General features: G+C 30.6%; 1 protein-coding gene across 1 annotated transcript; it reads left to right on the top strand.

Moving 5' to 3' along the window:
* The first annotated feature begins 5,675 nt into the window (after positions 1–5,675).
* LOC133668517 (uncharacterized) lies at positions 5,676–12,293 on the top strand. Its single transcript, XM_062088421.1, has 8 exons — positions 5,676–6,056; positions 6,143–6,205; positions 6,296–6,391; positions 8,425–8,472; positions 9,858–9,929; positions 11,106–11,164; positions 11,687–11,774; positions 11,884–12,293. The coding sequence occupies exons 1-8, from the start codon at positions 5,757–5,759 to the stop codon at positions 12,031–12,033; spliced, it is 876 nt and encodes a 291-aa protein (XP_061944405.1). The 5' UTR covers positions 5,676–5,756; the 3' UTR covers positions 12,034–12,293.
* The last annotated feature ends 8,894 nt before the right edge of the window (positions 12,294–21,187 follow it).

Here is a 21,187-nt window from a genome sequence, read left to right as displayed (position 1 = left end):
AGAAGTAATCTCGACGAGACTAAAGAGCTTATAGAAGAGTTGATGTTGGAAGGGTGACTTTCCAATGTTACTTGTGCCTTAAAAAGACAATACTTGGCTTATATGCGCTAATTGCATAACCATTAACAACATTATAGTAAAGTGTGTGTGTGTATATATATATATATATATATATCATATCCCTAGATTAAATGATATGCTTGATGAGTTGCATGGTTTTTCAGTATTTTCTAAAATTAATTTGAAAAGTAGTTATCATCAAATTAGAATGAAAAAAGAGGATAAATGGAAGAAAACATTCAAAACTAGATATGGATTATATGAATGGTTAGTAATGCCTTTTGATTTTAGTAATGCTCATAGTATATTTATAAGGTTAGTGAATCATGTATTAAGATATTTTATTGAAAAAGTAGTTGTTATCTATTTTAATGATATCTTAATTTATATCAAAGGATTGAATTAACATATTAATCAATTAAGACAAGTTCTTGAAATACATATTATATGTTAATATAAAGAAGTATGATTTTTGCATGGAACTAATTGTGTTCTTAGGTTATGTTATTAGTGAAAAAGGATTGAGATGAATGAGGCAAAGATCAAAGATATTCAAGAATGGTCTACACCTAAGATAGTAAGTGAGGTAAGAAGTTTTTTTATAGAAGATTTGTCAAAAAATTTAGTACTTAACTGCACCATTGACTAAAATTATAAAGAAAATGGTAGGATTTAAATGAGATGATGATCAAGAAAAAGCTTTTAACTTGTTAAAAAAATGTTGATTTCCATCTTATTGCTTGCTTTACTTAACATTACTAAAACTCTTGAGATTAAGTGTGATGTCTCAGGTATAGATATTAGAACAATTTTCATATAGGAAAAACAACCCTTGATCTATTTTAGTGAAAAGCTTAATGGAGCAACTCTTAATTATCCAACATATGATAAAGAGTTGTATATATTGATGGAAGACCTTTGAGACTTGGCAACATTATGTTTGGCTTAAGGAGTTTGTGATATATATAAACCATCAATATTTAAACATTTAAAGAGCCAAAGTAAGTTGAATAGGCGACATGCCAAATGGATTTAGTTCATTAAGATGATGTATGTCATCAAGTAGAGGTAAGCAAAAAAATCAAAAAATCGATTAAACTGAGAAAACAAAAAAAAAACCTAAAACAGAGAACCAAGAAAAAAACTAATTAAACCAATTAGAATATTTAAAAAAATATTCAGTTCGGTTCAATCTCGATTTCGTAAGCCTAAAACCAAAAAACGAAGCAAACCGAACAGAAAAAAATAAAAAAACTAAACCGAAAAAACCAAACCAAAACCAAGCTCATTAGAAAGTAAAAAAAACCCCTAAAAAACAATATAGTTTTTTGTTTTTAATATAAAATAATCGAACCGAACTGAAACCAAACCGAACCAAAATCGATCAGTTGGGTTTCGATTTTTAATATAAAATAACCGAATTGAAACTGGTTAGTTTGAACTAGTTTCAATTTTAGTTTTTGTATTTTACAAAATTTTAGTTTGGTTGGTTTAATAGGTAAAAACCGAACCGAATCGAAAATGATCACCCCTTTCATCAAGTACAAGCAAGATAAAGGAAACATCATTTCAAATGCATGTTCTTTTTAATACATTGAACACTAGGCTTTTAGGGTTTGAACATATGAAAGAATTATATATGGATAATGATGACTTTAGTCGAGTGTATGGATAATGTGAGCACTCGGCCTTTGATAAGTATTTTAGGTATGATAAATTTTTATTTAAAGATAAGAGATCGTGTGCGTCTAAATGTTCGTTATGTGGATTGCTTTTGAGGGAAGTTCATGACTTAATGAGATATTTTAAGGTAACTACAACTTTTGATATGTTGCATAAGTATTTTTACTAGCCTAACATAAAAATGAATGTTCAAAGAATATATGATGGTTGTATAACATATAAACAAGTCAAGTTTAAAGTCATGCCTTATGATTTGTATATACCTTTACTAGTACCTAAGAAAACTTAGGTTGATATATCAATGGATTTTGTTTTAGGGTTACCTAGGTCTAAAAAGGGTAGAGATTCAATATTTATTATTGTAAATAGGTTTTTTAATATGGTGCATTTCATACCATGTCATAAAATCGATGATGCAACAAATTTAATAGATCTTTTCTTTAAGAAAATAGTTCTGTTACATGGTGTTCTAATGAGCATTATGTCTAATAAAAATGTTAAGTTTCTAAGCTACATTTAAAAAGTTTTGTGAGGTGAATTAGGAATTAAATTATTATTTTTTAATACTTGTCATGCACAGACAGATAGCCAAACATATTACTTTTACCTGTTGATGAAAGAGTTAGTTTTGATAGGAATACAAAAATATAGTGTCAAAAATTTGCATACTAAGTTACGAAAACATATTGAAAAGATGAATGAGTAATATGTATTTAAAGCCAATAAAAGTAGGGAAAAATGGTATTTGAATAGGAAAATTGAGTTTGAGTGCATATGAGGAAAGAAAGATTTCCAGCTTAATGAAGATTTAAACTGATGCCGACAGGAGATAGATCAATCCAAATCATTGAGAAGATCAATGATAGTGTCTACAAAGTGGAATTACCAAGTAGATATGGTGTTAGTTCTATATTTAATGTAGGAGTGTTTATAGTTCAGTTCGGTTTGAATTAAAAAAACCAACCGAACCGAATTAGATTAATTTTGAAAAATAGAGACCGAACCGAACCGAAATCTGGTTCAAACTGAACCGGTTCGGTTCGGCTTGGCTCGGGTTTTTTTAAATAAAACTGGTAAACCTAATCATACGGAAGATATGCATATTTAAACAAATCATTAATGTTCGTTGCATTTAAAACAAGGATCAACTTCATCATTTTCTTTTTAAGAAATCAAAAGCTGGATTGTCATTTTTACAAGGGATTCAAAAGCCCCTCTTAACTAGAAAACAAGAAACAAAATTAACTCTTCATCTATTGACTCTCTTTGTTAACACCAGAACCACTTGCCTACAACTCCAAACAAACCCCTTTCTAGATTCACGGATTGTTATCCCTCTCTGTTAAAACCAAAGCAGAACATTGCATGCATCATTTCTCCTCCAACAATGACACCTCTCTCAATATTAGCCACAAACCCATCATTCTTAGACCCATAAAAGAACCTATGCTGAGCTTTTTCTTCTAAAAAATTTGTGAAAGCCTCCCTTCTTTCTCCTTCTCACTACCATAACACCAACACAGTAACCAAGCCATTACACTACCATAAAACTCAACTAACAAACCATAATGTTAATCTTCTTCCAAACACCCAGCCATTGTTTGCCTGTATGAACTAATGGAATCAGAAAAATCGATGAGATTTAGAAAGTAAAACAAGTCATGAGAGCTTTGGGTTAGAGGATCCACAATATGAAAAGGAAAGAATGAGAGGGAGAAAGGCTCAAAGCAAATGAAAGGAAAATAAAGAATGAGAAAAGTATGCAACGATTTTTTGTGAGGGGGGTTAGGTTAGGGTTAGGATAATTTATACCCTTTATTTGGGTTTGACCGGTTCGGTTTACCGGTTTCATCTGTAAAACTAAAACCGAACTGAACCGGTTAGATTTTATGGTTTTAAAAATCGGTTTAATTAGTTTTTTTATCTCAGTTCGGTTTTTTCGGTTAATTTTTTCTTCAGTTGATCGGTTTTTTTGAACACCCTTAATTTCATGTATTTGAACTTTCTTTGTTTGATGTAAATGATAATTCAAGGGGCAAATTCTTTTAAGGAGAGAGAGAATGATGTGATCCTAACTTCAATACCAATAGATCCATTAGAGGTTTCATTGGATCCATTAGGAGGCAATTAATGGACTTATTTAAGATACATAGGTTAAGGTGGACTTTAAGAGGATATCAAATAATGTAGAACAATCCTTGACTAATTTGATTAATGTTCAAGAAGATCTTGTAGGGGAGCATCCAGATTACAGAAGGATTGAAATAAGAAGATTCGAATCTGCTAGTTTTGACCTTTCACTAATGTTTTGGCCATAAATAGAGCTATAAAATGAATTTTGATGTAATTCTAGTTGCATTGTAAAGTAGATAACCACAAATTTCCAATGATATATGATAGACCTTATAATTAGTTAATACGAGAGAGAACCATTCATTTGAAGTTGAGCTTCAATTCTGCCTACAAATTACAAAATTCGACTTTGGTTTTGTTTTAATTAGTTAAGCTATTATTTATTTATCTTTTAGTTTATTTTAGGGCCTATAAAATTTAAAAGTTTATTTGGGTTAGGTTTTATTTTATTATTTTAGGTTTTTAATGTGTTAAGATTTATTTATCAAGTTTGGGTCCATTAAGTCTAATTAAGGTTAGCTTTCCACTATATAAACTAATTGTTAACATTATTTTTCAGTTTGTGAAAGTCTCTCTAACGTTGTCGCATGTTGTGAGCTTTGTTTCTCTTTGCGTAATTAAGTGATTCTCATACTAAGTTCTTAATTGAACTTACAAACTCTTCGAATGATTAATTGACTCTGTTATGATTTATACTTTTCATTCGTGTCTTGTTATAGGCATAGGGTGGGGGTAATCAATTATATATAATTGTAGTTCTCCAAGGTAAGGTTCTTGTTGGGTTAAGTTGTAAATTTTTCTTCAAAATTCAAATTAGCAATCTAGGGGACAATTTCACATCACAAACAATCTAAAAATAAAATAAGAGATAGAGTTATAATTAAAACTTAAATAAAAAAATTAATGAAAAATAAAAGCCTAAGAGATGCTGAGCTTGATAGTTTATGCTCGTGCACCTGACCAGGTACTTAGGAGCCTAGGTGTGCCGAGGGTTAGAATCTTAAGCCCACATGCCTTAGTTATTTTTTTTTATGGAGTGGGCGATGTCCCCTTCATAAAAGCCTTTAAAAATTTTTTTCCAACCATAAAATAACTTATAATCTCTCTAAAAAATAAAAAATAACATGGTAACAAAAATTAATAACCCCAATCTACTTTTCCCATCATTTTGATAGGAAAAACTTAACTCCATTGAACTACTTTCAAGAATTCCAACTCATTAACACTAAGATCACCTATTATGGTGGTTTAAATATCGATATGCAACAACTTTCTCACTTCTCAACTTTTGTATTTTAGCAGCTATGAATATCAACATTCAACAACTTTTTCACTTTTAAATTTTTATCGGTGACCTTCTCTTTTATCTTCTAAGTTAAGGGAATAACAAATAAATAAAATAAATTTTTAAATTAAAATGTAAAAGTTCTAAATTAAAAAGACCAAAACTAAAATTATAAAAATCTTATAGACTATTTTTCTCAAAATATCACTTGATGATAACAATTAACAGAAAAAACCCTCCTAATTACCTCATTGTCAATTTTGATCTTTTTCATTTTATTTTTGTAAATAATGAAACTGAATCTTTCACCATTCCAATATTAAAATATTGTTATAGATCACAATCATTTTATAAAAAATAGATTTAATAAAGTTAAATTTTTAATAAATATAATATAAAAAATAAATTAAAAATACTTTTTTAATAAACAAAAGATAAAAAGAACAAATCATTGTGATTGGTCTACAGTGAAACCAATAGCTCTTTTAGATTTTTGTTTTTATTTAATTTAACTAGCTAATACTAGAAAGCAAGAGTGAAAACTCAAAACCAAACAAATTCTCTCTACCTCTCCGAAAGCAAGCAAGGAAAAAAAATGGAGAAGGCGGCATTGCTACAAGTATTCGCTCTGTTACTCGTAATCTCATCTCTTCACGCATTCCAATCCGATGAACTAGACGAAGAGTTCGGCCTCGAGGGAGGGAATCTTCAACCTCAAGAACGAATCCCTGATCCGGTCGTACCCACCAGATCAACTCCCAACCGAGTGAAGTATTCGGATTCAGATTCGGACTCAAAGATCCAAATAACCCTTGAACACGCCTTTGGCGACTCCGATTTCTTCCCTGCTGCTACCTTCTCAGCGCGCCTCAAAACGTGGAGTCACGGTGCTCAGGTTTGCTCTTCTTCTTCTTCTTTCCATATTTAATTTTCAAGATCTCGGGAATTCTGAAGCCCAAATCCATTGCCTAACTGATGCAGACACTAACAAAGCTGCGGTTTTCAAGAAATTCTTTTACGGAGGTGGAGAAACAGAAATTCCAAGTAATCCCGACGTCTTTGTAATATTCTTGATGTTTTTTATTTCGCACCTTGCAAGTTAGTTTAATTTTTCTTCTAAATTATATTTTGCAGAAATTGCTGGAAGACGATGAGTTTTACAGGATAAGACTGCCTTCCAATGTTTTGAACCCTCCTGGAAAGGATTTTGTCATATCATCTGTCAGAGCTGTAAGTTGCCCAAAATTATTATTTTTTTCTTCTTTCTAAAGCTTTTTGGATGATATTGGAATTATTTGTACTCTTTGTGCTTGCTTGCTTGCTTAAATATGAAAGATGAGCTGACACTTTAGCTTATTATTTCCTCCCTTTTCGTGTTTTTTCAAATTACTAATTTCTATTTGAATAACAAACCCCCTTTTATGGACTGGCTGTCCTAGATCATTAGGCATATCAGGCGAGCGCTGGTATGAATAATCAATCCTCTATTATTGTTGCTTATGCCATTAAATTGTGAAACCCTCAATCTTTAGCAGAGGACTATATTTAATGGTTACTATATTGTCTTTCTCAAATACTTTACTAACAAAAAGCATGAGTCATGTCTATTCCAGTATCTCTGGATTTAAGGCTTGTGGGCCCTAGAACCAGCCTTCACCTTACATTAAAAGAAAAGGAAGGAAATGTGAAAAGAATTCAAGGTTCTGTTCTAATTACTTCACATTGCTTTGGTTTTACCTGGAACTGTTTGTTTTCCTCTTGTTGGTCTCTGCCTCTCTCCCCTCCCTAACATGCTGAATTTGCTGATTTTGATTGTTTTTCTTTTTTCTTTCCCGTTGTTGTTGTTCTTGCTGATATCACAGCTTTGGGTTTAGACCTTTGGACATCTCAAATGCACTTTGTACCGAGTTTTCAAGTCATATCTTCCTCTATTGCCTGAGTTTCCTTTTTTCATGATTTTGTTAAGTTCATATCTAACCCACAAAAGCTGTATCTCTCTCTCTCTAAACCCATGACTGCATTTTTAATACTTTCCTTGACACAAGTTCTAATTTCAAAAACAATTTTTTTTTTGCTGTTGGTTGCGCATCTGGAAAGAAACTGAAGGGTCTTGTTTCTGGAACAATCTCAAATTTGCCATCTTCCCCTCTTTGCATGTAAGTAAAACCAAATGGATATGTGTCGCTAAAACCCCAAAAGTCAGATAAAAGGGAAAAACAAGAAAATAACATTAAAGCAATGTATGCTTCTTTATTCATGTATGTTTGTCTAGTTTTGCAAAAGGCATTTTGCCGCATTGGGTCTAGAACCTTTTCAAGGCTACTGGCTTGGGATATAGAGATCTACAGCCCCAAGAGTTTTCTTTAGTCATCAACTGCTTTCTTCAATACTCTCTAATGGTTAGCTATTTTCAGTTTTATCTGGTTTCTATCATCCTTTTGTCTTCATATGCTGGAAATAGTACCACTAAATTGTGCTGTTTGGCTTGCAATAGACATTTTTCCTTGACTGAATTTTAACAAAGTTTTAAAGAATTAGTTTTATCGAAGCAATGTTTTTAGATGCATCCTTTAAACCTTTCCTTTCCTTTTTTTGTGATTTCATTTGTTCTCTAGATGGGGATATTTGATTGTTTGTATGATTTTGAATTCATGAAATGTTATTTGCTTATCCATGCTATTTGTTAGTGAAGCTCAAATCTTATGTAGTAATGAAGAAAAAAGCCTATGCTTTGGACTTGAGATTACCAAAGTTTTTTGTATCGTGAAATTGTAAATTTGAAAATTCAAATAAAAAACAGACGATTCTTCTCTTTGCAGTGCTATAGGTGTATGTCAGTAAGGCATAATGGAACACTGTGTACCAAGACTCTAAATGCTTCTGAAGGTCCAATTAATGAACCAATTCATCTAACCTCATATAAGCTGAAATCTCAAAATGTTAAAGTAGGCTACATGAATCCTCATTTTCAATTCTGTGCGATCTAATGTTGCTTCGTGAAATTCTTGGCAATTAAATCCTGAGCATATCTAGCATCAATTTTTTTCACATTAAATTTAAAATTTCAAAGCCTAGGTTTAACGACTTGGGATGGGTTCCAGAGTTGGCTATAGATGCGGCACCACATTATCATATATCTATGTATATGATACTCACCCCATATTTTGCACACCTTTGTTTATTTGTTTCTCTTGTCTAATGATTATTGCATATGGAAATTCCAATTCAATATAGCTCTAACCCTCATTATTCTTCAACTACAGAGATGTCTTCCACGGGATGGCTTGGATGAGCACTTTGTTATACACACGGTAATCTTCGGCTCCTTGATTAATGATTCATGCCTGCCTTTTCTCTTCAGGAGTTTGTTCTGTTACATGTTTCACATTTGAAGTAAATATGGGTTTACACACACTAAATCTTTCTCAAACATTTTTCTCTTCAAGAGCTTCTTCTATGACATGTTTCTCTTTTGAAGTAAATATGTATTTTCATGCATTAAATCTTTCTCAATCAGTGTTGGACGCTGTAATCCTTTGTTTTTGCTTTCAGTCTTCGCTGATGAATATACACCTGTGCTTGCACATGATCTTATTTGCATTAATTTTTAGATTTTTTATTGGCTTTTGAATTCAATGAACTCTCCAATTGTGCACTGAAATGGAACCAGAGAGTCAGTAACCTTAGTTCGCCTACAATCCTATCTGACTAGAGTGAATGTGATATTGGACTATGCTTTAATTTAAATAGGTCAAACCATGCTACTTTTTCAATATATTTAACACATTGAATTTTTACTCGTCATTAGTGACTTGGCACGACCTTTCTTACTAATCTATCAACTCAGGTAACAGTAGATTTCTGATTCTTATAAATGGTAATTAATTTTAAGGAGCTTAAGAAAATAAGTTGTTCGTTAAAAACAATTTAATTTCTCAATCAAACAAAATCATATTGCATGAGTATGAGATAATTTAATAGTTCACTGAAGCTATTGTTTAAAAAATGTTTTAGGTTTCATGCCTCTCATATGTCGGTGCACGTATATGATCGTGTGCATGGTATGAGATATGATTAGTGAGCCGCTTTTACTTCAATAGAAAAGTGGAAGGGCTGTCTGCTTTTTGAGCATTTTTGCTATTATGGCTGAGATTCATTGTTTGTCTTGAGTCGAATGCTAGGGTTTTTAAGCATCAAACATTGTCCATGAATTTTTTTGCAAGGTAGAATGACACTTTTGGTTCCTTTCTTTAGTTGCTACTGTCTCTGATTAGATTTCTTTTTTAGTTTGGTTTCATTCTCCCAGTGGTGCTCTTAGGCTCGAAGAGAGATATGCTTCACCGTTATAAGAATGTTTACCTTTTAGTACTTTCATCCCTTTTCTCTTTTTATAAAATTAGTTTCTATCGTGAAAAATAAGCAGGTAAAGTTAGTCTTTGAGGAAATTTGAGTACTTCTAAAGAAAACCTAATCAAGGGATTTTCAAGTTACTAATTCTCCTCTCATGATGATGTGAGCATATGAGGTAACTGTGGTGTATGTGGGAATATGCCATGTATATCTTGTTACTGCCCTGTGAAAACCAAGGCTATAAAAGCATACTTCAATTATCATAATAAAAGGGAATATTTTTTCTCTGCAATGTACAAGTGCATTTCATAATCAGAAAGGTGTTATTTTTCATCTTTTGTTGCAGGAAGGTGTTAATATCTTGGCTGTCAATTATGGTTCCCCTGGGGCATGTCCCTACCCACGGCAATTGAAACTTGTAAGTTAGAATTTCTTTTTCCTTTTTCTGTAGAGTTTCTTGCTGTAACAAAGCAAACTACAAGAACTAATTTGCTCACATAGACAGAGGACTTTACTGAGACCATAATTTGAGCATCAGGATTGTTTTCAGAGCTGGAAGCATATAGTTGAAGGGAAAGTTCGTAGCTTTCCTCCTTTTTCCTCCTAATTGAGCCCTTTTCTCTTCGAGAATTATACTACTATTACTAAATATCTGAAACACCTACAGATAGTTGAAATGTTGACCTCCTGGCCATACGACTTGTCGCCGCTGCATTCTCAAATTTCTTGATTATGAAATTACGCCCTGTTTTGGTGGCTTCTTTCTACAGAGATCTTGGGAGATGCTTGATGATTTGTGTCATAGCCTACAAAGTATCCCATGATGAGTACCCAAAGCATGCTCCTTCCCTGCCAAAACACTAGTTAATTTTTTACTTTTTTCCTCTAAGATGTACATTGGGACAGCCTCAGTATATTTGTCACTGCCCTCCTCTTAGCATTTTTCGAGTCCTTGCGTGCTGAGAAGTCATATGCTCGCCAAGCATTCCATTCATAGTGGATCACATTTTTCATGTTATTTTGTCGCAATGAGAAATTTCCTTAATCAAATTGACAAGGAACTAGTGTTGTCGAAAGGCACTCAGGCTCTCGCTTAAGCACTATAGGCGAGGCCACAGCACCTTTATTAGCCTCAGGTGATGAATTTCAAAGACACGCTGCCTACGCGAGCACTTAATGCCTCGGGCATGGCACCTTTTAGCACCTTTCACATTTGACAACACTGTTACTACTTTAAATTATCTTATTTTGTTTTAAGGGTGAAAAATATAACTTTATTTGATTGTTATGGTATTTTATATTATCTTTTGATTTTCTACTGATCTAATATATATATATATATATATATATATATATATATATATTAGATTTATATATTATAATATAATATCATACATATATTTTTTTGCGCCTAGGCATGTGCCTAGCACCTCGGGCATTTTACAGGCTTGATGCCTTTTAGCGCCTTTTGCCTTTGACAACACTGCAAGAAACCTCTGGAATATATGAGGATTGATGGAGGTTTTGAGGTCATATTTAATTTTTTCCAGTTGCATAATCTCTCATACAGATGTTTATGTCCTTTCTGTTTTAGCCTTCAAAGTGGTCATTCAACTCTCATACGGTTTTGAAGAATAGCGAGCAGGCACCAAGGTAAAATTAAGTATTTGCATATTTTTCTTTGCACTCTGCATTTCTGAGACATGCCTCATATTGGGGCATACACTGTTTTTTGTGTGGTATTTTTTGAAGCGAGTCTTGAAAGATGCAAGGAGAATTTGCTTCTGGTGTGCTTTGTTTACTATTTATCACCATGTTATAGCAATCAACTTTCCAAATTGTAAAGCTAATAAGAGTTTTCTTTTTAACTTAAACTGTGGTTCAAAACACTTAATTACAAAATGATCAGAAAAGAAATAGTATATCTGCCAAAACTGTCTTGTACCCTTGTGACTGATTTTATTTCGAGTAAATTCTACTTATTATGGCGCAGTCCTAAAATTTTTGTAGTTAGAAGTATAAAAGAAACAAAAATATAAGGTTACCAAGGGATATGAGACCACCCACTGATGTGTAAATTGCTTTCCTTGTTTTTGCATTTGTTGTTTACACTTGCTTTGCCCATTACCTCAAAATGTCGTCGTTATTATTTCTCTGTATATATACTTTTTGCAGAACTCCAATATTTGCTGAAGATTTGCCAGGAGAACAAGGAGAGGGTGTAGACGTACCACCACCAGAAAGGTCCTTTTGGGCTAAATATGTAAGTATTCTGCTAGTTGATTGTTTTTTGGACACTGCAAATTTTTATACGGAAGCTCAGTCATGGTATGAAAGAAGAAAATTTAACCTATGGAGGTTCATTTTCTCAGTGGATGTACTTGATCCCTCTTGGACTCATAGTGATGAATGCCATGACCCAAGCGATGAATTTGCCTGAGGAACAAGCTACTGGCCAATCGGGTGCTCAGCCAGCTGCAGCAATCCAGCGTGGGCCCAATCCTGCTGTGAGAAGACGATGATGGAGTTAAATTGTCCTTCCAACACGCATGCGTTCAATATCCCAATACCAGTGGAACTTACGATGGGATCTTAGATTTGCATCTCTTGCATGGGGACTGCAAGTTTTGTAAATTTTCTAGTCACCGATTCTTATTTTCCATTTGAATCCATGTTGTACTTTAGGAAATTAAACGTAATTATCATGCAGGGAAGGCTTAGGAATTACTCGTAGAGCACATTGTCAAATTTTATGGTTTATTTTAACATTTTCTTTTGCAAACGATCCAATCATATACTGCATGCTTTTGGTTTTTGTCCGAAATAACCAAATCAATGGAGGGCTGTTTTGGATGCAATGACTCGTTTATGCTATCGAAATTCTCTTCTTAGGAAGGGACAATGGGGATTTCTTCTTCTTTTTGCATTTAACATTTCTCCTTGTCACGCATGTTCATGGTAGCAAAATTTTTGCTGCCCTTGGATTGAATTGAGTTGATTTAAGATTTTTTTTAATAATTAAGTTAAAAATAATGTTGGTTTGTAAAGAATATAAAAAAAGTCAATAACTTAATTGACCAGCTTTTAACCAAGTTAATTTAGGTCATAAATTAACATGAGGGTTTTTTTATATATTTTCTTCAACTTGACTTATCTAGGTCTTGGATTAATCCGATGAGCTAATCTAGGTTTTACAACAATGTTTTTTTATTCTTGCTCTAAATCTATATTATTACAAGTTTTATTAATATACTAAATTATTTTTTATTTTTAATATAAATACGGAGTAACTTATTTTGATATAACAATTTTTATTGATATAATTTTTATTATTAAAATTAGAAATTAATTCAAATAAAAAACAAGATATATAAAATTTTTAAAATTTGAAGATTTTTAATTGCTTCATTATATATTTTAAAATAAATATTTTATTGATGAATAACATTTTTAAATAAAAAAACTCTTTAATTAGAAAAAAAATATAACACAAACCAATTTGTTTTTGAAGAAATTATATTTTGTGACAGGTAATGATAAAAAAAATAAAATTGAATACCCTGATTTCATTTTTTTAAAATTATAAATGCAACTTCAATATTTAACATATATTATTTGGCAAAAATTTAATTATCTAATTAAGAATATTTTATTTTATCTAATAAATAATAAAAGTAGATTATGGAATGTGATAAACAAAATATGGAGAGGGAATAATATCATCCATTTTTAATTGTACATTGTTATTTTTTATTTAGAAAAATCAAATTTAGTTAAATTCATATTCCTAAATAGTCTCATTTGCTTTACTTGGCTATTAATTTTATTATTTTTCTATAAATAGAGAAACATTTTTTTTACCAACCCCAATATAAATATTTTTCTCTTGTAATTCATTTTTTAAGCTTTATACTTTTATCTTAATGCTTTTGTTTTTAGTGTAGTTCTTATTTCCTTAGCTTTTCCTATAAAACAATCTTCATAAACCTTTGTAATTCATTAGATTTTTCAATCTTATAACCTCAACTATATGATATTTTTGGTTCTGATTATTGTAAATCTATGACTTTGCTATTTCTTACTCTTGACTAGTTTGTTTAAAAAAAACCTGTGTATCCATTTGATAATACAAAAATTCACCTCTTTTTTATAAGTTAATTTCTAGATATCACTTTCACTTACTCTAAGAAAATTCAATTGGTAACATAATCCTTGTATAATAATAGTAATGTAATAAACACCCACGTGTCAACCATATAAGAATACTAATTGTTCATTACCAAAGAAGAGAAGGGATAATAAAATTAATCATGAACAGTGAAATCAACTAGGTTGAAAGAGTCTTAATTAACAAGGAGGATTGATTGACTAAGGAAAAATAATCTAGTACGAAGAACCAAAAAGTTTAATTCTATTTAGAGTGAGAGTTCTTAATAGAATAACTATTTAGAATTCACAAGATTAACAAAGGATTCACATGGTATCAATACAAGAGGAGTTTAGTTTGTATTAAGATTTAATAAAATCTAATTATCTGATACCAATTTTGGTATAGTATTAGAGTTACATGTTTAGATAAGATTCAAACTCTATACTAATATATAAAAAGTTACATAGTTACTGTAAATAATGATCAATCTATACATGTAATTGGAAAACAAATTTATCTTTGTTTTAATTTTTATTTCTTTCCTTTATAGCTTTATTTATTGTTTCTCTTTAGTTCTTGCACTTACAATTATTGCAATTCACCTATTTTTTTCTTCATAAACTCATTTTTTTTGTATGGTGTTAATCAGGACATATTAACTTCTTTTAAGATTCAAAATCTTATTATTACACATTCTGCTTGATTTTACAAGGTTGTTACTTACCTTCTCTTAGGAATAAATTGTTATTATGTAATTTCTTCTTCTTAAAAGGTAGAAATGATTAACTAGTAGCATAAATAATGCTAATATTATATGACACATCAATAGATTGACATCTCTAAAAATTTAATATCTAGTGACAAGATTCAATATTTTTTCCATGTGCAAATAATTATGTATCCAAAGAAAAATACAGGTAAACTCATCACTATTGCATTGGATAAATAATTAGTACAAGAAATGAAGGAGGTTAGCTTTTTGGCCTTAAAGAGCTTGGCAATCTACCATCTCCCCAAGTTCTGGTGGATCAACCAGTATTAGACGTGCTTAGAGACAAGTTTTCATATCATCTTTTAATTTTCCTCTACAACATTGAATTGTGTTTGGACATATCCTTAGTGCCTTTATGTAACCTTCATATTTTAATCGATTCTAACAGTGTTATCACCACCAACCATAAATGAGAATATTAATGTATCTATGCCTCATGCATAACTATAAGCATATCCTTTCTTTGGATTTAATGGCATTAGAAGATGGTCATAACCAGTTATGACAAATACCAACTAATTAGCCATGATTGCTCTTGGAGAAGCATATTATGTTTAACCTATAAATCTCTTTAAATAGAGATAGAGAACATAAAAAAATATGACCTACCTCAAGAATATTATGATGGTCAATTAAATCATGTAGGCTATCGCACCAGCTATTGTGATGGCCCACCTTCTTTTATAATAGAAAAATGCTTTTTTTTTTTGTTTTGAAAGGGGACAAAAGGTCTTATGTTATAAAAAGAAGCCACCACCAAGTACTATGATCACCGAGAACTCTAACTGGTCTATAAAGTTATAAGGTAAGGGACTAATTATGCTAGAGAAAAGATACCATTACCCTAAATCATCATACTTGAAGTAAGTTGTATTGCTACTTATCTTTTATTCCTAATGGTTTATTATGCCTAATCTATAATGGTTTTTCTACATGGGTGATAAGGGGTCTACTACAATGAGTTAAACATTGTGTATAAGGTGAATGGTTAAGCCTATCTATTCTAAAGTCCATGTCATGTTTGCCACCCCTAATTGCTTGATGAATTGATATATTTACAACTATTTACTCCTGATCATAACTTGTGACCCATAACATTTTATTAAGCCATGCTAATAAATAATTGGATGGGTATGTTATTGGGTTTATTAAAACTTGACCAAATCCTTGCTAAAAGTTTTGTTTATGCAATGATAGCTAATGAATAATAACTTATTGAGGCTTATTTATTTTATAATATCAGGGTTCACTCTCATCTTACCAAATGAAGTTTTATACCCTAACCCTAAATATCCAAATAGTGATCATTATAGGTTCATCTACTTGGAAATAGGATCTAGTGGCATAAATGTTCCTTTATATACTAAGTTTAGGCAATGACCTTTATGGACTCATTGGACCTTAGTTGTGTTGCTATGTTTAATAATCACATTGGAATTTTTATTTATAGTGTTGCCCTAAATCAATGTTTGTACGCAATGGTTGATAAGACTTGTGTATGTACAAAAACTGTAAGCGAACAATTTTAATTTTATTTTCACCCTAATCATTAGTATACAATCTTGAGGTTTTATAAAGGAAACTAATACTCTCAATTGACACATGGGTGCCATTGATGAATATTAGACTGAAATGCTTACAAATTATGAAGACTTATTTCTTGTTTGAAAACAAAAGGAACAAGGTGTCACTTCTCGTTAATGTCTAAAGTAATAATTTGTTATAAGTACATTACCCCAAACACTATAAGTGAAAAAAAACTTAATTTTTGTAAATAAAGGAAATGAATTGTTTTTTTTTTTAAAAAAAAACAAAGAGAATAAGGTGTTACTTCTCATTAATGTCCAATGTAATAACTAGCTATAAATCTATTACCCCAAACACTATCAGTGAGTAACAAAGGAAAAATATAATTTTTGTATGATTTAAGAGGAAAGGGAATTTTTTTAATAGTTGAAATGTCAGCTCATATATGTTTTTAATGTGGACTAAAACCTAATGGACCTTGCAAACTTGCTCAAAGGCCCAAATGCATGTATGATGTTTCATTTTTTTTATTGAAAATTGAGAGGAGTAACATCCTTGGTAGTTTTAAATTCAAGATAGGAAGATATAAAACATATAAAATAATGATAAAAAACATGCTAAAAACATAAAATACAAGTTGCAATGGGTCTAGACCAGAATGCAATTTAAATAAAAAACATTTTGAAAATGACTAGTCTAGGTAAAAGATAAGTCTTTTAAAAGACCTACTTTGATCGGGGTTTAAGGTTGACTAAAAAACTAAACCAGAAAAAAACAAAGTAATAAGACCACATTAACAAATATTGCTTTAAACAGACAATAAACATGATATTTAGTCATAATAATATGTAAGCTTTCTGGATATGAGCATATGAGATATAAAAAAGACATGTTTTATTCTTCAAACCACAAGTCTTGACAAAAAAGGATTATGTTAACATATTTAAGGTCAAACAGACACCAAGCATCGAGTGATGCTCATAAATATTGAAACATTAAAACTAACACAATTTTAAGTCACATCTTCAACAATTCAAAAGACTATCACAAGTTCTAAAAAAAATATGATACCAATGGTATCCTAACAAGCATAAATGCTCAAAAGAAAAACCAGAACACTTTTACAAAAATTTAACCAAAATCCCTTATGGCCATATATAGTCAATAAATAAACCTATGACAGTTCAAGTAAACAAATTTAAATGTTTTTGCAGGTCAAAATACAAGGCAACAAAACATGACTACTTATAAAAAGATATTAATATAATTCCAAAGGTACATGGCCACACATTTAAATATGAAAAACAACAAGCAAATATAAACTTAAAGAAGTAATAACATGAGCAAAAATTTATACTTAGATGGTCTGGAAAGGATTTGGTTGGAATGACTGTAAGGTAGGCCTTTTTAACAGTAATGATCTAGTCTCCTTCTCCCTCTTCTTCCCCATTTAAGACTTGATAAAATGAAGACTTATAACCTAAAACTCTAAGTTTTCTTTTGGTTTACCTCTCTTTATCTATCACTACCTTTAATTATCGTTTTTTTCTCTATTGCTATTGTCTATTGCTATTGTTAATTTCTATTGTCTATTTGCCTTTTTCTTTTTTCCTTCCTTTTAAAACCTTAAAACTAGGGTCCTATTTATAGAGGAATAGGAAATAACTTAGGCTTAAGACTTAGAAGACAAGAACCCTAGGGTTTTTAAGTATAAATCTACACTGTTGAGGCTTAAAACAAAAATGAGGACCATAGATTTTGGTAAAAGAGCACAAAAAGGAACAATGAAAACTATAATTAAAAACTAAAAGATAATGAGGTTAAACTTGATGCTATGTAAAGAGAAACAACTAAATACAAAATGATACCAAGATCATAAGAGAACAAAACTTAAAATCAGAAAAAATAATGCCAAAATAATAAAAAAATGACTATGGTTAGTGAGGTTTGCTTGAGAAAATGACAAAGGTGTTGGGTAGGGTTTCTAGTTTTTACCTTTGAAGAAAAAGACAAAACTTGGTCCCCAAATATTGTCTTTTTAGATTTGACCCTTCACAAGTTTTAATTATATAACATAGGATGAAATCGAAACTAAAAAAATATATATTCAATTAGGTTCTTGGTCACAATCCAAAGCACCCTTTAACCTTTTTTTAACTTTTTGAAATTGTACTTGGATTTTTAAACCTTTAATTGGAGTCAATATTAGTTATGAAAATAAAAAATATTCAATTAAGCCTTTGATTGAATTAATTTGACCTTTTAAATTATGTCAATTTAATAACTCTGGTCCTTGATCCTTTAATTCTTTTAATTACAACCAATTTTCTTTAATTGCACCCTAAATGTGCCTTAAAAATATGTCTTGTCTAATTAACCTTGAAAAATTTTAACCAGCCTAATTTAAAAATATAAATATATATTTTTAAAAAATATATTAAGGGTAAAAAATAGGTATAATATAGGCTATATTTGACTAGGTGACTCATATATAAAATGATCTACATTAGAATAAGTCTAGTAATCCATAGACATGTACACCTAAGAGGCATATCCCAAAAACTTCTACAATCACAAGCACTCTATTAGGGGTGTTTGGAATGAATACATCTCATATAGGAGGATACTTCCTAGCATATCAAACACAACCTAATCCGGGCATGATAACCCTTTATATGTCAACCGTTTTGTATGCATACAAACAAACATATATTGGTCGATTGTCGGAATTATCAAAAATAATTCTGACTTTACGGTTTAAATAATGTTGTAAAAAAAAGTATGAGCGGAAATAGCATAACATTTATATCAAGTTATTCTCGGTTTCAGAACAAAAAAGAATATATCTAGGTTTCAAACTTTCAATATTAATTTTTTATTGAACAAACCTCTTGCTTTATGAGATCAATGCCAAGTATTTACAAATAATCAAATCAATGTGTCTTCTATTTTTGGGACTGATGTCAAACTCTTTTTTTTTATTGAACAAACCTCCTTTCAAGGGATTGATGCTGATTTTTTCACAAATGATCAATCCGATGCATCTTTTATTTTTGGGGATTGACGTCAACTTTTTTCAAGACGATTAAAAATAAAATAAAAAGAACAGTTAGGATAATTAATGATAATTAAAAAGATAAATTTATGAGAAAAAACATAGTAAGAGTAACCTTTCATAAGAAAGGATGTTGAAAGGGTGTCATTGTTTTTCTCTTAAGCATAATTAATCATTTTACTAACTTTCAGGATCCCTAGTTTCCTCTAATTACTAGATAACGACTCTCAATTATCCGTAATGTACATTTAGACCCCCATTAAAACATCCACTGAGATGTGACACCATTACACACACACACACACACACACAAAATCCATATTAAGTGAGCAAAATGAGACATGAAAAATATCACTTGATTAGAGATCAAGATAAGGTTTTTTTTGTGATCATATATGGATTGTCTCATAATCCGTATTAGCCTAAAATAGAGTTAGGTGTGAATTCAATTATTTAGTGCTAAGCATGAGAGTGTTTAAAGAACTCATATTAGACACTTTAGAAATGACCATATCAAGACTTGTAAAATATTTAGAGAACAACATATTCTTATTTTTGTTGAATTTGAGTGAATGGATCTCTACTTTCTCAACATGTGAGTCATTGAGAACAATATTTTTAAAGTTTGTTTTCAATTAGCACCTTTAGCTACTTTTGGCTATATCATAAAGGTGAATGATCAATGTTTGCTATTTTAGTATGTCATTATGATCGTGATTGATTCGACCTTGCGGAATCAATGTTTTCCATTTTAGTATGTCATTTACGATCATGGTTGATTTGACCTTATGAGACATCGCTAAGAAAATAGTTTATCTTTATGATATAACTGGGAAGGGAAGAATTTTTAATTATATTGAGGTACTATTGTTGACATAATAATAAGAAGTTTTATCTTATTAGGGTGAAAACATCTCTCCATTATCCTTATTTAATAAGAAGAGTTAATTTTCTTAGTAATGTCAATTAAAAACTAAGAGAATGTTTCTTTTCTAAATGGTTTGAGTTTTTGAACTAAAAAAACAAGATAGAGAGTTCAAGGTGAGAAGAGATTCTTCCTCACACAAAAGGCTTATATCAATATTGATATTGAAGAATTATTGAAGAGAGGAAACTTGTTTTGACTCGTGTCATCAAAACAAATTATTGGTGGTTCTTTGTTGACATGTAAAGCAGTCTGTTTCAATCCCGATGAATATATTTTTTTGGAGCTTGAAAGAAATGTCCAATTAACTCCTTGCTTTCGTTATGAATATATATATGTTATTCTTCAACATTGATACTAGAAAACAAGAGTTTTATATGAGAGAGTTTTATAAAGAAATATATTGATAGGGATGTTAAGGTATAATGTAATTATTATTTTAAGATGTTTAGTGAAAAATCAAAATCTAGAACAAGCTGTTTGTGTAACCATTATAGGACTTGTAAGAGAAGAAAATATCATGATTCATAACAACAACAAAAATGTTAGATAAAAAAGTTTTCATAAAGAGAGAGAGTTAAAAATTGGTTAGATATCAAGAGAGTTCTAAGAGAGCATGTGTAAATGCTATTATTTTATATGAGTACCCACTTTTCATAGTTTAACATGTTGGATTCCGAAGGAACTCAAATTTCCTTCAACCTTTGTTTACAAAAAAATAACATTAAAATTGACATTTTGAAAGTTTATGATTATTAGAAAGAAAGGGCAATGCACAAGTTAGAGAGAAGTATTAGTAGAATGGCAATTGCAACTGACATATAGACTTCTAGCAATAAAAAAAAGGCTCATGACTATAACAATGCACTTTATTAATGATGAGTGAAAATTGTGAAGTTGCATGTTGAGATAAAATTTATTTAATATATGTTATTATTGGCTTTTGCAATAATTTTGTTTACATAATTGTTATCATATTTTAATTTGGTTTACTTACGTACCATTCTCATATAAAAAAAAAGCTAGCTAAATTTTTGACTGATTCTTTGATGGATTGGAATGTTAATACTAACTTGTCAACAATTACATTAGATAATTGCATAACTAGTGATGCCTTGATACCTGAGTTTAAGGACAAATTACAAGTTAGTTCTTTGATATTAAATGATAATTTATTCATATGTGGTGTTGTGCTTATATTTTAAATCTAATAGTTAAATATGTGTTAGAAATAATAAAGAATGTGA

The sequence above is a fragment of the Populus nigra genome, chromosome 11 (assembly GCF_951802175.1).
Source record: "Populus nigra chromosome 11, ddPopNigr1.1, whole genome shotgun sequence".
NCBI lineage: Eukaryota > Viridiplantae > Streptophyta > Magnoliopsida > Malpighiales > Salicaceae > Populus > Populus nigra.
This window is presented reverse-complemented; position numbering and strand designations above follow the sequence as displayed.